The following is a 15,596-nucleotide window of genomic DNA, read 5'->3' on the forward strand; positions in this document are numbered from 1 at the left end:
TCCCTACTCTTAGTAAAGTAATTTAATTTAAGTGAGCATGGCTAGCAGGTGGTTCTCAGTTCTCATTAGCCACTTTGATTGCCTCTAACGCCTCTTGTAAGCAAATGTCTCATTACTGTGGATATTTACATATCCTTTACTTTTGTATAGAGTGCCATACATCAGTGAACTATAAACCTATTACTACATGTCTTCAGATTTACATGGTAAAAACAGTTTCTCCTGTGTGGACAGACACTAGCTATGAAAGACAATAAAATCTAGTAGTGCTCAATGTGATCTTGACTTCCATCTTTAGTATGCTAATTGTATCACAACACTTTTCAAACACCAGTCTTTGAGCCTTTTGGAGATGCTCTTAGTGAATCACAGTACTCATACAATGAGATGCTCATCTGGAAAAGGCAACAACATGGGGTAGGAGTGTAAAAAAGAGAGAAGGAGGAGGAAATGTAAAGGATTCCTTTTTTCCAGCTCTTGCAATGAATTAACGAGCATTTTTGCAGTAATATTGTATTTTGGTGGGTCTGGCAAAGCTGAGGGATTTTTATCTAATAGGGCCAGGATTTTATATGATTATTAATTTATATTATGTAATCTGATATTGCATCCTTTATTTTGAAAGAATGATCATCAACTGCTTAGCATATGCCATCATTGTATAATCATAACACTGACCGAATTCTTCAAACACTGTATTGCTCAGAACTGCCCTATCTACCACACACGGTAGCATCTGGCTCATATTTTGTTGAGAAAACATAGGGCTTGATTCCCTGCTACTGAAGCTGATGGAAAAAATACTCCAGTTCCAGTCCTGTGAGCATACATTCTCCACTGATGGAAATCTGCTACTATCACCAAAGTCTATAAAGACCACACTGTTTTTACAAGTCGATCACCCATACCTCATTATATTGTACTTTTGCCAGTCTGAAAGTATGACACTTTGATGAATTATCTGCTTTTACTGGAGATCTTATTTTCCTTGGCACATAATCAAAGAGAGAGCATATTAACAGAAAACCACTTAGAAAATCATGGAGCTTGCAGTTTTTAACAGTTGATATGATTATGTGCTTAATCTCAACATAAAATACAAAAAGTAGTGGAGATATTTATATTTAGTTTTCCTTTCTTTTCTTGCTGAGTTAGAAGATGATTCCCATTTTAGATTTGTTCTCAAAGTTTTTTTTTTTTTTTTAAACATTAGTAGGAAAATTGAGAGATTGCTCTGAGTTTTTCTGTACATTGGATGTCTTCTAGGTTTATGAGCTAATAAGATGGTGGTTTACAGAATTACAGGAGGGATAATGCTTCTTGAAAGACAGTCATAGTTTGTCATGTCTCTGACATAGTGATCAGAAAGAAGCAGGAGTTGGGCTCCTTTACAGTATGTACATTAGCACGTGACCTGAATTTTTCCCATACTCTAAGAGAAGACAACCCCCATCCACAGTCTCATCACCCCCTCTTTCTGCATGCATGTAAGAGGAGGTTGGTTCTTCACCACTCAGATCTTTAGTTCAAATCTTGTTACCTGAAGCCAGGTTGCTGAACTGTTGTTAAAGGTCTGATTTGACATTGTGAGTTTATATTCTCTAGAACAAAGACTGCAGTAAAGATAGTGAATGATATTACAGTGTTCTTTACTAAGCAAGAACATTTATATTCCCGATATTATTTTAAGAAACTAAACAACATGAAAGAAGTAAGCTTCCCTCACATATCCACAAAAGTGGCTGTAGATTGAAGCAGAATCTGTTTTTCAGTTTCCAGTCATCTCCTTACATCAAATTACAAACCATGTCAGTACCTAACCTTTGAAAACAACTAGAGCCAACAGAAATGTATATAATTTAAACAAAAGATGTGATCCATAAGTAAAAAAGATTTAACCCAGCACTATTGAAAGATAACTAAATAGCAACAGATTTCATACTCAAGGGAAAATTAGTTTCTGGTATATGTTGGAGTGATTTAACTGGGACTAAGAAATGTCATCTTCTGTGAGGATAGTCTGGCCATTATTGTGCCATGCCACTACATATTTTATGCTGTTCCTATGAATCAAAATTATTTTATTCCACAGAAATCTTATTAGAAAATTATACCCTCTATTACTCTAAACAAGTACATTTTTATGGATAGAAGAAAGAAATAACTATAAAGCACAATAACAGTGTGAAGAAATTAATAGATTTCCACCACTAATGTATTTTATCCCTCCTTCTCATCTATAGGTTGCCCAGGAATGTGGGACAATATTACATGCTGGAAACCTGCAAGTGTGGGTGAAATCGTCTTTGTCAAGTGTCCTGCACTGTTCAGATTTATCATCTCTGAAGATGGTAAAGTAATCTACCTTTGTTCTTTGCCTCTGTCTGATAAACCTACATGGGCAGCATGACTGTAAAACCTCTCTTAGATAGTTACTATAAAGGGAAATAAAAAACTCTACAGTGGTTTGGAGGTGTACTTCAATTTAAAGAAATACTGTGGAAAACCAGGACGTTTGTGTGTAAGTATGTGTGTGTGAGTGCGTGTGCAGAAGTGGGAGGGAATGTGTGATAAAAAGCCTTCACAGACTATACAACAGGAAAATATCATCAACTCTAATGACTAAAAGGGGATGTTCTGCCCTTGGGTCTCCACTGAAATCAATGAGACCTGAAACTGTGTTTAGGTCTTGGATAATTCATAATTACAATTCAAACCTATTTTAGAAAGTAACTAAAACTCAGAGCAGGTTCTGCTCATGCTTAGGGAGAACATAGGCATGAGATGACTAGTGTGATGAATTCACATGTGGGGAGTCCAGGGAAGAGTCAGTGGAAATTAAGGTTTCCTGGAGAGGTGCAGAAGCCCCGTCATGCTTTTTGTGGTCTGTAGAAATGAGACATAACCATCCTTGCCCCTTGCAGCTGGCATCACCAACCAAGCAAGCAAATGAAAGATTGGAAATTTGTGCTGTTTCTGCTTCCAGCACATACTGCTGCATAACAGAGTTGTCTCTTGTCTTGCATAAAACACTGCAGACTGACAGCTAGGCTGGTGCATGTTCTCTTTTCTCTTTGCTAATACTTCAAGCTTGGACCAAAAGCCCCATGCCCTCACCATGCTTGGTAACCAAACATTATTAGACCCCAGTTTCAATCCTTATGCAACTCAGCTGCTGCTCCCAGATGAGTTGCTATTGAAAGGAGAACCTACCTTAGCAGTGGTAATACTACTGGACCTAGTTATTAATATTGCTTAGTACTTTTTAATAGGAGGAGACTTTGTTCAAGCTACTGTTTGCATAATAACAAAAACCCCTTGTTCTTTATCATTTTTTTAGCCTTTGAAATGCATGAAAATTTGCCAGGTGAAAATGGGAGTGTGTGGACAGGGGGAAATAATTACTAAGTTGTTCACAGCAGGTATATAGATTGATTAGATTTTCTCTTGAAATTATTTTTTTATTTTTTTCATGATTCAATGAAATTATCTTCCAAATGAATGACTGAGAGGGGCTAAGTCCTCCCATCTATGCTAGCTAACAACAAGCCTTTGCTGATAATTATCACAGTTTTCTCCATCTCCTACCAGCACCCATCTAGGTTACTGCAGATTACTTAATTAGCACTGTCCATTGAGGAACAAGTTCATCATTATCCCTCAGGATCCTATTTCCCAAAGATTATTTTACCAATGGATAATTCATTTACAGTCATGAGTCCAAAATCCACTTTCTCTGAGTTGCCACATACAGAGAGCAATTTGTGGGAGACAGGAAGTATTTCATACACAACTACAGGAATGCTGAAATCCTCACCTTTAAATACATCCATTTGAGCTCATCCAGACACTGAAGCAAGTGCCAATACTTCTGAGAAATGGAAAGGAATTTAAGGGTGATCATTACCTCATCTAAATTTACCCATGTGAAACTCAAGGTTTTTCTCTATATGAGTCCTCTAGACTCCATCTGTAGTCAGTGGAGAGAAAAAGACCCACAGAAGGCAATTTATGTTATTCCAAAAGACATGAGGCTAATCATACCTTGGAGATACTTCTCTTAATTCAGCAAGTACTAAGGGCAATTCACTTAAACTAGGCACCTAATTTTTGAACAGAGAAAGGTAAGACCCTCTTTAAAATATCAGGTATAAAAATATAATTACTACTGTAATTCTATGTGCTTTAATTATAGCCAATATAATTAAACGTAATCTTTACTGCTGTAATATTGGTTCAGTATTGACTCAGTGGGTACAATGGCACTAACTGAGCCATCCACGTTTAGTGATAATAGAAAAAACAGCGTATCAGCATCCAGCAGGGTTTGTATCTAGCATGGGTAAGGAAATATTCTTCTCCCTTTCAGGGCTTTGTTTTGTTTTGTTTTTTTTTTTTGCGGTTGGTTGGGGATTTTTTTGTGTGTGTGTTTTTTTTTTTTTTTTTTTTTTTTTTTAATTCCAATTCTCCATGACTTTATTATCAATCTTTGTTGACTACTTGTCATTCAGCCTGATTGTCAAACCAATTCTGGCCAGCCTTTGTGCAGGATATACTCTCAACCAAAAGTTTTCACTATCTAGTTATCAGTGACGCTCGCAGGCTGAAGAAAAAATACTTTTATATTATATATTGCACATCAGCAAAAGGCTGATATATTGCTATCCTCTGATGCAACTGTAGGAGACCTGTTGCTGAAGACAGCACCTGTCTAAATTTCTATGAGGTCCCCTCCTTTTCAGTGGCTTTTAATCTATGCCCCCTACATATCTTCAAGCTACAGTGTGCTAACACGTGTTAACATTTTTCTCTCTCTCCCTGCCTGTTTTGGATGCAGTGCTCAGAGATACTGCTAGTTTGATACTATGGAGAGTGGTGTCATGTAAATCTACAGCACAGGAAGTCTCTCTCGCTGATAATCTGTCCACACACCTCTTCCATGGACTTTTTAGGTATTTACTTCAAGAGATGTCTCTGCTTCTGTTTGTATTCCACACAAACTTCCCTCAGACATGTCAACTACACCACTAAGCTGGCTGTCATCTTCAAACTGGCTGACAGCACTTGATCCCACTGTCCATGTCACTGATGAAGATATTAAACAGTACTGGTCCCAGTACAAACCCCTGAGGGACAACACTTGTCACAGATCTCCATCTGGACATTGAACCATTGACCACTACCCTCTGGATGTGACCATCCAACCAATTCCTCATCCACCAAACAGTCCTTCCATCAAATCCAATTCTCTCCAATTTGGAGAGGAATGTTATGGGGGACTGTGTCAAAGGCCTTACAGAAGTCCAGATAGATAACATCCATAGCTCTTCCCTTGTCCACTCATGTAGTCACTGCATCATAGAAGGCCGCTAAGTTGGTCAGGCAGGGATTGCTCTTACTGAAGCCATGTTGACTGTTGTGAATCACCTCCCTGTCCTCCATGTGCCTTAGCATAGGTTCTAGGAGGATCTGTTCTATGACCTCCCCAGTCACAGAGGTGAGGTTGAGAGTTTTGTAGCTCCCAAGGTCCTCCTTTCTACCTTTTTTAAAAATGGGTGCAATGTTTCCCTTTTCCCAGTCACCAGAGCCTTCACTTGACTGCCATGACTTTTCAGATATCATGGAGAGTGGCTTGGCAACTACATGAGCCAATTCCCTCAGGACTTTGGGATGCATCTTGCCAGGTCGCATAGACTTATGTATGTTCAGGTTCCCCAGGTGTTCATGAACCTGATCTTCTCTTACAGTGGGAGGGACTTTGCTCCTCCAGGCCCCATCTTGCAGTCCATCCACTTGAGAGGTGTGGGAAGAGAGGTTGCCAGCGAAAACTGAGGCAAAAACATTGTTGAGTACCTCAGTCTTTTCCTTGTCTGTTGTTACCAGTTTGTCAGTCTTTGTCATGCTTTCTTTGACCTTTCCTTTCTGGCTTCTGTAGAATTCTTTGCATCCCTTGCCAAGTTCAGCTCCAGCTGCACCTTGCCCTTCCTAGCCCCATGTCTACACAACCAGGCAGCATCCCTATACTCTTCCCAGGAAACCTGGCTCAGCTGCCACTTCCTGTGCATTTCCTTCTTGCTCTTTAGTTTGACCAGCAGGTCTCAACTCAGCCATGCCCGTCTCTTGCCTTCCTTTCCTAATGTCTTACACCTGGGGATAGAGAGCTCTTGAACTCTATGGAAAACATCCTTAAAGATCTGCCAGCTCTGTTCTGCTCCCTTGTCCCTGAGGACAGTTTCTCAGGGGGTCCTATTGACTAACTCCTCAAACAGCTGGGAGTTTGCTTTCCTAAAATTCAGGGTCCTGACTTTACTCTTTGCCTGACCTATATCTCTCAGGACTGCGAGGTCTACTGGTACATGATCACTGCAGCTCACGCTGCCTCCAGTCTTGATGTCAACAATGTCATCTAACCCATCTCCCTCTTCAAAGACAGGACTAGCTCAATATAATCTATTCTAGATCTTAACTAACCTATTACCTGTTAAAGGGAAAGATTTTTTTTTTAATATAAAGTAATATACGTTTTAGAAAAAAATAAAAAATATTTATATAAAAATAAAAAGTTGTATCATAACTAGAGGTATGTAAAATAAAGGGCTGAAATAATATTTTTAAATTATTTGCCTAGGATTTAGAGAACTGCTCACATACTGTACTTCACATTTGGCCTTTTGTAGGGTGATAGTATGACCCTAAGGGAGGAGTAGTCAGTCCAGTGTAAACGTATGTCCTGCTTTTTCATCTCCTTACAGGATCTCTAACAAAAGTGACAGCTGTTACCTCTTGTAGTGCTGGGTATGAGGGGGTTTTGGACATCTGTTCAGTAGGAACGAAACCAAGATTCATAATTCATTAGATAAACAAATAAACATTTAATCTGGAGTAGTTTGAAATCTCTACAGATCTGCTTGGATTTGCACTTGTGACCACAGGGTTGAAATATCTACATCCATAATCACTCTCCTGGGTGAATCAGCATGAGTTTTTACTATCATTGCTGCTAATGTTAATTAGGCAGTTATATTTGTTTCAATGAGGGCTTGATGAAAAAAGTAACTTTTTTTGTTACTGTTCCTTAAATAAAGGGTTATTAGATAACTAAAATGTTTCTAAGACACAGCTAATCACATTTTATAGATTGCTATGGTATCCTGTGGCTGCTGCTATGTTTCTATAATATGTAACTAAGCTAGGCACTGACACTAATATTCATTAATAACATATTAATTCTTAATATAGCAAACTTTTTATATGACCCAAATCATTTTTACTAGCAGTAACAATAACTTTGAATTTTTAAAAATTTGATCTATGAAGCACTGAAGCACACGTAGGTACAGCTTCTTGTATAACACAGGGAAACCATATGTTGTATTAATCTTAAAGAGGGGGTAGAAGTTATCTCACTTGTCTTTGGATATCTAAAAGTTATGTGTGTAAGTCTGAACTGACCACATGGATTTCAGGTTCAGTAAGTGGAAAGCAATGGGTACTTGCAGAAAATGTTTCATCTGACCTGTCTCATTTATCGTGAGATCTTGAGATGAATGAAGTCACTCGACAGGATTGTTTTATGAATTTCAGAAAGGATTTTGTCTGTGTTGACTCGGTTTTCTGATTTCCATATGTAGGAAAATTAAAAAATAAAATAATTTAAAAAGACACTACAAAATAAAAATCTACCAGTTAAACTGTCATCTGCAGAGATGATTTGATGAAAAATTATCTATGGATTTATCTAAAAATAGCAGCTGTTACTGTTTTTAATTTGAAAATATACTCTGCTCTAACCCTAACTGCAATTGCACTGAGTAACATTTGAACTGCTGTCGACACCATACAGAAAGTCTAATGTTAAATCCCAGGTTGTGTGGTTGCTGACCCTTCCCTGCAAAATTTTATTTCACCTCTCTGCTCCTCCCAAATCACCAGATTTTTTCATTTACTTTCAGATGCAGACTGTGAACAAAACTATTGTTCTCAAAATCTCTCCACATGAAAAGAACATACTAGCTCCTAAGTCTTTTCTAAACTAGTAGGCTAAAGATTTACAGTGACTTTCCTTCTAGAGGGTTCCTAAATATTAATTTATTTTCCTCTTCAACATTAATTTCTTTGACTAATACCCATCAATTCACAATTTTATTTTCACTGGAAGCTATAACTTCCATGATGTTGAAGTTGTATATTATGTTTTTTCCAGTCCCTTCCCAGTACTGACTCCAGAGACAACCACTCTGGAATGGGGTATATTTAAAGCATTCTAAGGTATCTTTACAAAGGAAATAAAAAAATTAAAGTGTGTCAAGCTGTGGTGTTGCATTTCAATGTGACATAGCAAAACATAGAGATGGCCCCAGCATAGTAATCTGCACGCCCAGCTGGAAAATTTTCTCTGTTTTGTTCTTTTTCCCTTTTTTTCTGAGACAGAGGTGATACTGCCTGGCAGTGGAAATCTACAGAAGCTAAGTCTGTGCTTTTCTTTTTTTGTCCTGCACAGCTGAGATATTCTGGAACCTATAAAGCCACATTACTTAAATGGACCATTGAAAGAAGCCCAGTAGCCAGGTCAGAAATAAGCATATTTTCAGATCTTTGATTTGCAGTAAAAACTAATACAAATTATAATAGGCAGTTTCTGAGCATTGCCATATGCTCCACACTGAGAAAATCCTTTCATTCACAAATCCAAATAATAAATATGATTTGTTCTTACTGAATCTTCCAGAAATTCAGAATGTTTATCTAGTGCTCAGTCTAGGACACTACCTAATACACCCAAAAGACCGTTACTAAAAAGCATGGTTTACTATCTAAGATGAAAAACGTACATAATTCTTACCAAAGATATAAAGTGCATTCTATACTGACACCAGGATTGAGACATCCTAATGAAAATCCAATAGAATAAAGAGTGTATCGAGGTGTTACAGTGTTTAAGAGGGAATTCTATCCTGTGCTCACATTTTGAACCAAAGTGTTTGGCTTGCTGCTACTCTGGAAGTTATATGACTTCAGTGCTCATCGAAAAGCCTTTATTGTTCATGAGAACAAGAAATTGAAAATAGTCTAATACTGATCCCTTTAAAAACACTGAAACACACTCAAATACTTTGTCATAAGAATACCAAGTCTTATATATTCTGCACTAGACATATCATGGGTGGACAATGGGATTTATGAATGCAGAGTTAATTGGGTTTTGGAAGTCATCTGTGGCTTTTTTCTCCTGTTTGAGTTTAGATGTTGTCCCTAATGAAACAGAATAAGATGACAAAAAAAGAGTTAATGAGAGTGGAAGTGATACTGCATGTTCATAAGTGGAAAGCCTTTCTGTGTCATTTCTGGGGAAATAGTCCTGGTAAAGTCTTTAAGTGCTGACTACGTACCACAGTGAAATTGGTACATAACTCCCAAACTGGGTGAAAAGACAATAGAAATCATTGTCTTCCCAAGGTGAAAGTTGTTGAAAACATTTGCAAGTTACGGTGTCTATTAATTTGGGTTATGTATCGATATTTTTTTATATAGACAGAAAGAAAAGGTGACTATTAAAGATCAGGGGCCTTTTAAGCAATAAAATGTATCTGGAAGTTTGTACCAGATACTTGTTTTCTACCGTAGTAGAAGATGCAGGTTTTCTTTGCTATTAGTTGAAATTAAGCTCAGCGTTGCAGCAGACTGAAATTGGAAATCTCATTTGCTTGTCAAACAGACAATACAAAAGATCAGTGCAAAGGTCTAGATTTCTATTCAAGTATATCTCACCCCTTCTGGGTATTTCAACAACCTGCATGAAAAGAGGGAAGAAAAACACTGGAACCAAAGAGTAGTCTCTGAAAACTAGACATGATCCATCCCATATCATTTTCATCATGGGAATAATAATAAGCCATCAGAGCTTAATTACTGTCTAGTTGCCTAGAAGCAACCAGGACTCTTGCATACCTTAGTTTCATCCTTAACTTTATATATTAGATCCTATGTAGCATTTAGAAGCAAGTTCAATGGAAAGGTATCTGTTTTTTTATATATATACCGCCTAAAGGTTTTGGACAGCTTTCAAAGCTGTCTGCAGATTACCTATGTGTTATTGTTGCTTAGTGTTTAGCAAGTCCTAGAAAGAATTGTGACACAAAGAACGGGTACAAGAGACCTACCAAGTGTTGATGTTAAAAATAGTAGGTCTTGCCAGTAACCAAGATAATAGTTCTTAGTAGATAATGAGTCCTTTCCTGCTGGTTTTCACTCCTAGGCTTTCCACTGGCAGCAAAGCCATGGGAGTAATTCAGCTTTGTAAAGCTAGGAGGACAAGCTATAATTAAGCATGCCTCCTCGGTCACAGCACCACAAAGTCTATCTGCAATGCAGAGGGAAATGGGAGGAAAATATTGCCATCAAAGAACAGTGACTATCTAAATTTCTAATCAAGTAGTTAGGGCCTCATATTTGCTTTTTACAAGAAAAGGACATTTTATGTCCTTTCTCAACAAATTATGGGGACATAAGACTCTATCTCTGATAAGCAAACATACAACATGGCCAAGAGAATTTCAGCTAAAGATCAAGTCCTTGGTCCTTTGCAAGATGACATCCTGCAGTGTCCAGGGGAAAGCTGTAACGCAGTTCAAAACCTTTATCAATATGTTCTGAAAGCTAATTTGACCTTGGAAAATAAAAAAATCATGCTCTTCTGGGAAGCATGCAAGGGTGGAACATGCTGAGAGCTGCTGAGTAGTTTGGAGAACACTTGGACAGCAAAAGATAATACATTGAAATATCACTGTAGGTGCAACATGGACAGATGCTTCAACCTTTGCTATCAGTCTTCACTCTATTCTTGTTTTTCCTCTTGACTCAAATAACTGAGAAAGGAGTTCCAGTTGACTGCAAGATTTTAGGTGTGGTGGGCACACATTCATGTTTGCCTTTAAGCAAGTGATTTAATATGCTTTCTTCTCTGGGTCGTATTTTGTAATTGATAATCTCCATTGAACAATGTTTCTTATTTTCTGTGTTTCTTGTTTGAAAAACATTTGCTTTTCTCTGAAGTATGACCCCTGCCCCCTTTGGAGCTAGGAGACCCTTCAACAGTATTTGTATTGATCTTACACTCTGATGGATGTTCCCGTGACAGTCAGCCTCATAGGAAAGATACACATAATGTTTAAATGATGCCTAACAGTTGCTATGGTGACCTCAGTCCACTGCTAGTTTCATAGCCTTTAATAGAAAAGAGGAAGAAAATAAGAAAGTCATAATTTCCATTACATGTTATTGATCGTATCTGTACATCAATTCTGACTCAACCAGCCCTACGTACTATGTCCTTTAAGTTCTCCATATGGGACCTCACCGGTATTCTCCCATGATTTCCGGGCATAATTCACTGAATCTTCTTGTCTCTATGTCATGAAACCATGTGCCCTGAAATTAAAATGGGTTATAGGAGAGAAAGGACGTGTGTATTAGTTTCATCACTTCCTTTTCTGCAATGTTTTGCACAAAACACTGGGTAACAAAGAAGTTGCAGAAGCTAATTCATCTCATCCTATCGTAGATGTCTACAACAAATCACCCTCCAGAAGTACCAGTCTGTCCTTTATGGGAAGAGACTTAAAAAGTAGATGAATTTATCTTCAAGAGGGTAAATTGTATAGGATTAATTTTCCCCACAGAATCATCTTCTCAGATGCCTTTAGGCACCAGTTCTTATTCAAGCATACAAATATGAACGAGGCTTCCTAATCTTAACCTTAATTTCCCCCTGTCTCAGTTTTCTTGTTTTCTGAATACAATGAACAGTATTACTTAATTTTGTACTGTCTCTGGGTGAGTAGTATGTTCACAAATCCCACATGACTAATCACTTTCAACCTGTAGTTTAATGTATTGCCTATGGAGCATGAGGTTGGAGAGACCAAAACCCCCAGAAATAGTGGAGGGAAGCACGTAGCACAGGGAGAGGTGTGGGAACCTGTAAGACCACGTACTCTGCAACTTTGCCTGGCTGCCGCTTTCTACAGATCCCGTTAATGAGATTGTAAACACCCAGCAGATGATTCTGGATCACTTTTCCCCCACAAAAAAAGAACTGTAATAAAGGAACTGGGATGGTTGGATAGTGCGCATGTGGGATCATGTGTCCCCAGTTACAGGACTGGGCAGAGGGCAGAGTGTGCAAGCAGTATCTGTGTGGGGGAGCTCAGAAAGCCCCAGAAAAGCTGCTAAATAGGCTGCTGTTCCTGACCGTGGCTTTGCCAGCCGGCTGAACAGATTGCTGGTGCAGAAAAGCAGCATGCAGCAATAGGGAAGGGAGCGAAAAGGCACGGTGTGGTGGACATTGCAGAGTTGGGCGGGAGATCTCACTGATTTATTTAGTATTTATAAATTAAATGTTAAGCTTCTAATCAGTGCTACATAAAACAGGAAAAAAATTGAATTCCTGCCTAACCAGCTCATTATCCACATAGCTGGACAGCACGATAACAAGTGACTGTAGGAAATGTTTTCCATAACCTCTCTCTGCCCCAGTCTCTGCACTTTCTGAAGGGACAGAATTAACATGCAGTAAAAACCGTGTGAGTTTTGCACATTGATTGCAATGCTGTCGAAATCCAACCTTTTGGAGGTTCACCTATGTGGACCGGTCCTTCAACCCATAATACTGAGAAGGAAACAACAGGAATAAGAAAAAAGTGTGGGCCAGTCATTTCAGGAGAGATTTCAGGTTTTAGAAACCTTTAATTCCCCACCCTACCACTAATAAGGGACAAATGCTGGAACAAAAGGGTTAAATGCAAGTTGTGTTCAGATAAACCAACCTATGGGAGATAAAGCCGTTGCCATGCCAGCTGACACCAAAAGCAGCCAGCACAAATCTGGCACGAAGGAGAAGATCTAAAAGGCTGCACTGATCTCCGAGGCTCATCATATACCGTCTGTTTTTTGGCTTTAGCTTTGCCAGTCCTGTTCACTTAAAACCAGAAGCAACAATTGCTTGCATCAAATATCTCATCAGGTGGAGGATTGTGAGGAGGTAGTTATGTTTTCTGGGACTCAATAAATGAAAACCGAGGGAGAAAGTCTGATAAACATGCAAGAGAGGACATGAAAGATCTGGGTCCCTGCCACTAACTCTATGGGAAGCCATTGGCAAGTCCTTTTGACTTTTTTTTTTTTTTTTTTTTTCCTCTTTCACCTCTTCATGTAGAAAATAGAAATAAGTAATATTTTCTGTATTTGATTTCTCTGTTTGCTCTTTGGAACTGACAATTCAACATTCTGATGGGTCTTCTCTAGGGTCTCTAAGTAGTACTGCAAATAACATCTAATTAATAATGCCAGTTAAAGCACTAATGGAAAATTTGCTTTACTTCCAAAGAGTGACACTTAGCTATTCAGTCTGATCAAATAGTGAATAATACTATCTGTCAATATACTGAATAAACCATACTTTGTGAGGATAACATTAGCTTGTTCAGGAGTTTATTGACAGATGTGAGCAATTATTGATTTAATGAATGGAGTTCTAAGATACTGTTTATTAGCTGCTATTCACTCCATCTTTCCATAGTTTGGGCTGTGCTGTTATTTAACTGTATGTGAGGAACACAAGTGTCATTCACATAAGTCATGAATGCATTCCTCAAATTAAATCCCTGAAAAATGAGTTTCCAATCAAAATGTAGATGAAAAGCATATTTTATTTATTCGTCATTTCTGGGAGAGTAATATATTTTATTTAACCTGTTGTATAATCACCTCAATGGACTTTCTCTGCTTCATCAGTGAAGTCTAATGCACTAGTTTTTCGTTGTTTATGTCCTTAGAGAAAGACAACAAGAGGACTCATGTGAAAGTCCATGCAGAGAGGTGCCCTACAATTTTGCCCATTACATCACTGACACCAGAGTAAGTTTTCTGAGGTTTCTCTAGAGTCAGAAAGAAACTCAGGTTAAAAAAAAAACAAAACAAAACAAAACAAAAACACCCCAAAACCACAACAAAATAAAACAAAACAATTTCAGGGTGATAGTCTGAAAAATGAGAGGGACTGTCCTATGCCTAGAGTTCTTACAACCCCAGCCCAAATGAAATCTTAGGCCTTGTCCTTATCTATGTAGACATGCTAAATGTTAAGTACAGAAATAATCCAAATGAACTCCTCTGCTCTCTCATACATGCGAGCAAACATAGCCATTTGTCACATAAACATCCATATTCTGGTGCAAGGTACATAAACAGGGTATGCTGTCAGAGAGAAGGGCGGCAGCAGCACACAGGACTTTAAAGCCAGATGCTGGCTGTATGTTCCCACATTGTGTGCTTAGATAAATATATATATATGCATAAACACACAAATATAATTGTACATGTGTGTACATTATCCCAACACTCATGAGACAAACTTTGACTTTTAGTGGTAATTCAGGGCATAATGTTCAGTGTAAATCTAATTGACTTTCCAGTAGCTTAACTTATTAGTGAAAATTAGGTTGATGGATCAAGCCTAAAAGCCTGTAGAGTAAAAGGTTGTACTGGAACTTTCTTCAGTACATTAGCAAGGACTCAGATGTAGAAAAATATGTTAATAAAAGGCAAGTTTACTCCTACAGCAATCAGAAAATTAACATTATTGAAAATGTGAACTCCTTCATACTGTCTAAACACAGTTAAAATGCAATAATAATTTGATTTATATATAAAAATCCTCTTAATTTCACAAAACTACGTTAATATGTTTAATTGTTATTACAGATGTCATGAAATTCAAAATAAACTAAAATCTAATATTTTAACATCAATGTGACTAACTACTACCCATATTTAGAGTGAAAAAATGGTAATTTTTATTTCCTCATTTTTATATTATAGGGGAAAAAATAGCTAAATTTAAAACATTTAACTTTCAAAAATACGTTTTCCTGAGCCATCAACATAATATGCCAGGACGCCAGGAACATCAGATTTCAATCTACTTAAAATTGTCCTTGTCTTCCTCCCACAAGAATTCTGGAAAGTTTTTAATATCACATTTCAGGATTGAAGCCACACTGTACAACTAGTAAACTAAAACAGTATTTTTATGAGTCAAAAAGTTTATCTGAGTTTTTTTGCAGCTTCTATTTACCCTGCTTCTGTGGGTCAGGGTATTGTGTGAGGTGACCTCATGTAAGGAATAAATTCCATTACAAACTACTCATTTGAGTTTCAGCAGGCTATGAAAGACAGCAATAAAGGAACAATGGTTTGTTCTTTGGTCCTCTGCCTAATTAAACCACAGGTAAATATTCCCACAGGATATCCTAAAATTGGTATTCTGAATTCAGATTTTAGCAACATAAGCATCCATATCTGAGCTATATCACTGTTAGTAAACCTGGGGTTTGGTAGGCTCAGGAGAGAAATAGGTCTGTCTAAAATATTCTGCAGAGGCATCCCTGTTATTCTGCCAAGAATCTGGAGCACAACCATAGCACTTCTGTTGCACCTGGTAATTTAGTCTGATGTAGCAGGTAGAATGATCTTCACTGGAAAATATTTGCTCAGAGTATTGGTAGCTTCTCTTCAGAATTAGTACACCTACCCAATAT

At 37.8% G+C, this 15,596-nt stretch overlaps 1 protein-coding gene across 10 annotated transcripts in view; it reads left to right on the plus strand.

Moving 5' to 3' along the window:
• ADCYAP1R1 (ADCYAP receptor type I) overlaps positions 1-15,596 on the plus strand; it is a 142,183-nt gene that overhangs the window by 83,355 nt on the left and 43,232 nt on the right. For all 10 annotated transcript variants that reach the window (XM_042801754.1, XM_042801755.1, XM_033002872.2 and 7 more), the window contains one exon: positions 2,244-2,351. In XM_042801754.1, coding sequence (XP_042657688.1) covers positions 2,244-2,351 — 108 coding nt within the window. The remainder of the gene's footprint in view (positions 1-2,243; positions 2,352-15,596) is intronic.

The sequence above is a fragment of the Tyto alba genome, unplaced genomic scaffold, assembly GCF_018691265.1.
Source record: "Tyto alba isolate M040663 unplaced genomic scaffold, T.alba_DEE_v4.0 Super-Scaffold_38, whole genome shotgun sequence".
Lineage (NCBI taxonomy): Eukaryota > Metazoa > Chordata > Aves > Strigiformes > Tytonidae > Tyto > Tyto alba.